Source organism: Glycine soja, chromosome 11 (genome assembly GCF_004193775.1).
Source record: "Glycine soja cultivar W05 chromosome 11, ASM419377v2, whole genome shotgun sequence".
Taxonomy (NCBI): domain Eukaryota; kingdom Viridiplantae; phylum Streptophyta; class Magnoliopsida; order Fabales; family Fabaceae; genus Glycine; species Glycine soja.
Genome location: NC_041012.1, coordinates 24,774,833 through 24,780,817, shown reverse-complemented (window position 1 = coordinate 24,780,817; position 5,985 = coordinate 24,774,833). Strand labels below are relative to the sequence as shown.

Below are 5,985 nucleotides of genomic sequence, written 5' to 3'. Positions count from 1 at the left end.
ACATTTTAGTTATCTCAAGTTTAATAATAAAAAATAATTTAAAAAATATCAACTCGCAAAATGTTTTTCTTTTAATATATGAAAAAAAAATAGATTTTGTTATGAATAATATTTTGTGGACATCTATATCTTTATTTATTTTTATTTGTATTTATCTTTTATAATTTGCGATTATTTTTTATATCTATAAGTAGGATATTTTTCTTGGAATTAATACGTATAATTATCATTCTCTTGACTCTCTTCTTCTTTACTTTTTTCTTATTCTCCTGAGGGATCATATTATATTTAACATATTATCACCACGATTATCTTCTTTGCATTTAGCAAATTTGCTATTGATATTTTAACTAGGAAGAGAAAGTTACATATCCACTTATATTCTTTTGAGTTCACATTTTTAGATAAAAATTTTCTTCTCCCAAATCATTTTATACATAAACTATAATGATACATATAATTATATTATTTATGTAAATTGTGAAATTTATTTAGATGTAATGTGTCTTGAAGACACTATTGAATAAATAAATTTTTAAATTATTTTGGTAAAAGATGAAAGAAAGAAATTTAGAGATTTTGTTTTCTTATTTGAAGTGGGAAAACAACACAAAAAGTGAAAAGAAAATAACATTTTTATTTCTATAAGTGAGAAAGTAGTCTTGTATTGATTTTTATTTATCTCTTCAATCTAACTTATATGGTTTATAATTGAATTAGTGTTATATTGAGTTTCCATGTATATATGTGTTGCATTAGAAAGGCTTTTAACTTCATACACGAAAATATTTTTTTGTTGATTCGCATATATATTCAGTGTTTTTTCCACTATTAAAACAAATAATTTTGGTTTAAAAGGTTTCATGATATATATATATATATATATATATATATATATATATATATATATATATATATATATATATATATATATGAATTTTATATCATTTGATTTGTTTTGTTGAATTGACTTATTAGCATATTAGGAATGCATTAACACAGTGCTCTTGTATATAATGTGTTGCAATGTTCATAAGTGTATCTTGGCAATTTATAATTGGTTTTCTAGTTCATACATGATAAACGTTGTCTTTCTTTTCATTATTATCTATTATTATAATATAATCAAATCAATATCATGGGATATATATTTCATATTAATTTAAGGAAGTTATTGATATTGATCAGATGTTTTATTTTGCAAAATTGTATGCTCATTATAATTTTAAGCTATTTTAATTCTAAATTTAAACATTTGAAAGATTATGTATATATTTTAAGATATATTGTTCGGAATCGGATTATTGAAATCGATTTAAACTAAACTTTTTATTTTTTCCTATAATGCCATTCTTTTTTTAGCTAATTTATCATTCTAATTATTTTTATTCTTATAATAGTATTTGAACATGTCAAATCTTGCAAAAATCAAGTTTGTGGCTCATTATGAAAAAAAAATACTTATCTTGGGTATTAGATAGATGCGGAAATACATTTACCTGCAAAGGGTCTTGAAGACTCTATCAAAGATGGAAATAAAGCCTCTAATCAAGATAAGACTAAAGCTACAATTTTTCATCGTCACCACCTTCATGAAGGGTTAAAGTTGGATATCTTAATGTGAAAGACCCACTTGTCCTTAGGAACCAGTTGAAAGAAAGATATGACTACCAGAAAACTGTCATACTTCCAAAAGCTCATTAGGAATGGATGCATTTATACTTATAGAATTTTGAATCTATTAGTGTTGCAGGAGCACATTGGTTGCATGAAAAGTGAAGAATATTTTTTCTAACATGTCCTCATAAGTTATTTTTTCTCCACATAAGGTCAATTTAGAAGTAATTCTAAATATCGCATAATTATACTCACTAACAGATTTAAAATCCTATAAGCGTAAATACATCCATTCATAACGAGCTTTCGAAAGTATCACAGTTTTCTAGTGGTCATATCGTTCTTTCAACTGGTTGCAAAGGACAAGTGAGTCTTTCACAGTAAGATATCCAACTTTAATCCTTCATGGTGGTGGCGATGAAAAATTGTAGCTTTAGTCTTATCTTGTTAGATGTTTTATTTTCATCTTTGATAGAGTCGTCAAGTCCCTTTGCAATGTTAAATTGGCTAAAAGTGTAGTTTAAATCGATTTCAACAATCTAATAATACATCTAAAAAATAATCACAAGGTTTTAATCGATTCTTTTCAATGTTTGAATTCAAAAAAAGAAAAAAAAATGCATACAGTTTAACAACACATTATCTTTTAATAACAAAATAATATCAATTGGGTTCATATATAGCAATTTTTGGTAATTATAAATTTGTATAATAAATATTTATTTACATGGGTTTGATTTTGCTTTTTAAATAAAATATGTATGCACACATGTTGCAAAAGGTATAATTACCAAAAATTGTTATATAACAAAGTACATACATAAATAAATGTATTTGTATTGATGAATAATTATATTTTGCTAGTAAATTAGTGAAAATTGATATATGAGGTCGTGTATACATAGTAACAAACATTAGTGTTTCAATAACACTAATACATGGTTATTTAGGATCAAGTACTTTTTCATTCTTTTCTCAATATCTAAAGGGATCATACTTAATATTTAGAGACCTTACAATCTTTGAAGTTTACAATGAATGTGATTTTTTCATATAAAACCTTTTAAGCATCTTTTCTATAAAAGCTTCTTGATGCACAAAAATTTTATTCTTCAAGTATCCAATTTCCCAAACAAAACTTTGTGTTTCCTGGGTCCTTCATCTCAAAATCTTTGTTTAATCAATGCTTTTGGAAGTTCTTCATGAGTTCCAAAAGTATTTATGTCATCTTCATAAATAACAATTACGTCAAATTCATTTCCATGTTTGTAGTAAAAATACATGGACAAATGAGATGATTTTATGTCCTTCTTTTATTGAATATTAATGAGAAGATTATATCCTATAGGAGTTCCTCATAATCTAGATTGTTTTAATCCATACAGAGACTTGATCAATTTGATAGGATAATCTTCTTAATAATTTGCACTACTGGGCAAATTATATCCTTTAGTAAGTTTCATACAAATGTCATTACCAATAAACCTATATAAATATGTTGTAACAATATTCATTAGATGAAAATTAAGCCTTTCATGTGTAACTAGACCAATTAAGTCTCACATCCACTATGGGTGAATATGTGTATTCAAAATTAATGTTAGGTCTTTGTGAAAATTCTTGAGCAACAAGTCATGCTTTATATCTCCCACTTTCTTGTTTTTCACAAAAATCTATTTGCATCCAATTAGTCTTACATCTTCAAGTGTATAACCTATAAGCCAACAAACTTAATTGTTTTTACATCTTCAAGTGTATAATCAACGATTCAAGTATATGAATTATATATTCAAAAATCTAACTAGTTTTATGCCTTCAAGTAGCACTATATGTCTAAAAATCTAACTAGTTTTTCATTTTCAGGTATATGGACTACATGTCCAAAAACCTAATTGTGTTTTACATCTTCATGTGTATAGATTACAAGTTAAAAAATTATTCATTTTGGGAAACGAGTTTAATTTTGCCTCAATTGAGTCTTTTCTATTTTGTCCAATCATTTCTTTGTCTACAATTTTTTTTATAGACATACTTGAGAGAGCGTTTCAGCCCCTTATGACGGTGGCCTCGATGGAGAAAGGGCTTGGCTGTGGCAACGAAGGGAGGCCGATGAGAAGCAAAGCAGGGGAAAAAAGATTCGGAGGTTAGGGACGAGCAACCTAAAGGATAAGCCCGAGATTGAGGGGTTTCAAGTCAATTTTTAGAGAAATCAACCACGACAGTTTTAAGAGAATCGCCCTTAACTAACAAAATTCAACAATGATTTTTCCAAAACCCGTTGTTAACAAGTCTTCTTAATTACAAAAATGTCATCACACATTTTTTTAAGACGATTTTAATAAAACCGTCGATGATCCAACGACGTGAAAAAACTTTTTTTTTAGTAGTGGCAAAAATTAATCATTCACATGTAACTCATAAACATGCGGGAATCTTCATTATCTTATCGATCAAGAGCATATCCACATTTATTGAATTAAATACCATTGTCTTCTCTCCCTCAGCTTTTGTGCACGTCTTAAACAAGAAACATTATACAGTACTAAATAAGATGTTTTTTCTTTTCTTTTCTTTTTTTAAAAAAAAGATGTTTTTGTTATGAGCGAGAGGAAGAAGATGGAATGCCTTGGTTCGAGGTCAAGGTCCCTCCTTACTAAACTAAGCTTTTTGGAAATATTTCTTTGCATTTTATTTATGCAGGCCATGTCTTTATATACAATGGGTCACACTACTACAATACGTAACTAACTTTTGCAGTGCCGTTACAACTAACTAACAGCTTGTAACTAACTAACAATCGTGCTAACTAACTAATGGCCATGCATGCAGCTTTACGTGAGATGTCTTCCTTGTTCTCTGTGCTGCTGGTGCTATCATTATCCCACCCTGGGAAAATCACCTTGTCCTCAAGGTGATGGGAGTGAAAAAAATCATCTCACTTCTCCCAAGTGGACTCTTTCGGCACAAGACCCACCTATTGCATTAAGACAAAACGAGTTGGTGGATTAGTTGAGGAATCCAGGCGGGAGTCAAGAATGGTTAAAGGTTTCATTATCAGTTGATTATAGAATGCGTCTGGTGGGAGAGAAGAGGTTGGTAACTCCAAAGAACCATGGTGAGGGCGTAATATGGAGCAGTGGAACATAGTGAGGGTGTATTTTGGATGTGGTGGCTTCGGTGGTGGTGGTGGATGTGGTGGCGGGTGTGGCGGCGGACGTCGTCGCCGATGACAAACGGGGCAAACCCAAGTCTTGACAGCGAAAAGAATCCAAACTAAGCGCGGATGAATCTGATGCTTGACGGCATCGTTGTCGAGCAAGATGGTGTCATTGCCATAAGGGATTTTGTGGCAATGGTTGTGGCGGTAACGACAGTGGGCGGTGCGGAGTGATAGAGGCAACGGATGACTGAGCTAGAAGAGACAGTTGATCGAATGAAAGCGGGGAACCATGGGTGCGACTATTTTGAGTTTGGGATGGTGGGAAACAGCCAAGGGAGGAGGAGCTGACGTGGGTGCTGTTGTTGGTGGTGGTTGTGCGACGGAGGATGGAGCTGACGTGGGTGCTGTTGTTGGTGGTGGTTGTGCAGAGGAGGATGGAGCTATCGCGAGCGGCGGGGGCAGCGGCGAAGTTGGCATGGTCGTGGGTGCGGTGAGCGTGGGTGACGGAGTTGGCTTAAACGGCGGGGGCAGCGGCGATGGTGATTGTAAGGAGGAAGAAGGGTAGTGATGGCCAGGTCGCCGAGGCAGTCTTAGGAGAAGGGCATCCAGTGAGGATTCGAGGCGGCGTTGAGCGGCATCAAGGTTGGCCAAGACAGCATCAAGGCGGTCCTCGGTAGCCAGGGAAGCTTCATTTGGCGAGTGACAGCTATGGAAGGCAGCCATGGACGAAGCTCCGTACGGCGAGTGGCAGCCAGCCATGGGTGCTCCGTACAACAAGTGGCAGCCATGGAAGGCAACCATGGGCAGCAGGTGGCTGTAGTGAGTGAGTATGGTTGAAGATAGGGGTTCCGGCAGGTAGAGGCAATCATGGATGGCAGGTCGGACCAATTGTTATGAGCGAGAGGAAGAAGATGGAATGTCTTGGTTCAAGGTCAATGTTCCTCCTTACTAAACTAAGCTTTCTCGAAATATTTCTCTACATTTTATTTATGCAGGCTATGTCTTTATATACAATGGGTCACACTGCTACAATACGTAACTAACTTTTGCAGTGCCGTTACAACTAACTAACAACTTGTAACTAACTAACAGTCGTGCTAACTAACTAATGACCATGCATGTAGCTTTACGTGAGATGTCTTCCTTGTTCTCTCTGCTGTTGGTGCTATCAGTTTTTTTAAACCCTAGGGGTTCCCGTGAGTAGAGAG

At 33.5% G+C, this 5,985-nt stretch overlaps 1 protein-coding gene across 1 annotated transcript; it reads right to left on the bottom strand.

Moving 5' to 3' along the window:
* Nucleotides 1-5,029: 5,029 nt before the first annotated feature.
* LOC114373102 (classical arabinogalactan protein 9-like) lies at nucleotides 5,030-5,536 on the bottom strand. The gene has a single exon (XM_028330644.1). It carries the CDS (start codon nucleotides 5,534-5,536, stop codon nucleotides 5,030-5,032), a length of 507 nt encoding a protein of 168 aa, XP_028186445.1.
* Nucleotides 5,537-5,985: the final 449 nt, after the last annotated feature.

What these genes read in the sequence shown, in the direction of transcription:
- LOC114373102 (XM_028330644.1), bottom strand. Translation starts at nt 5,536, where the DNA reads ATGGCTGGCTGCCACTCGCCGTACGGAGCTTCGTCCATGGCTGCCTTC.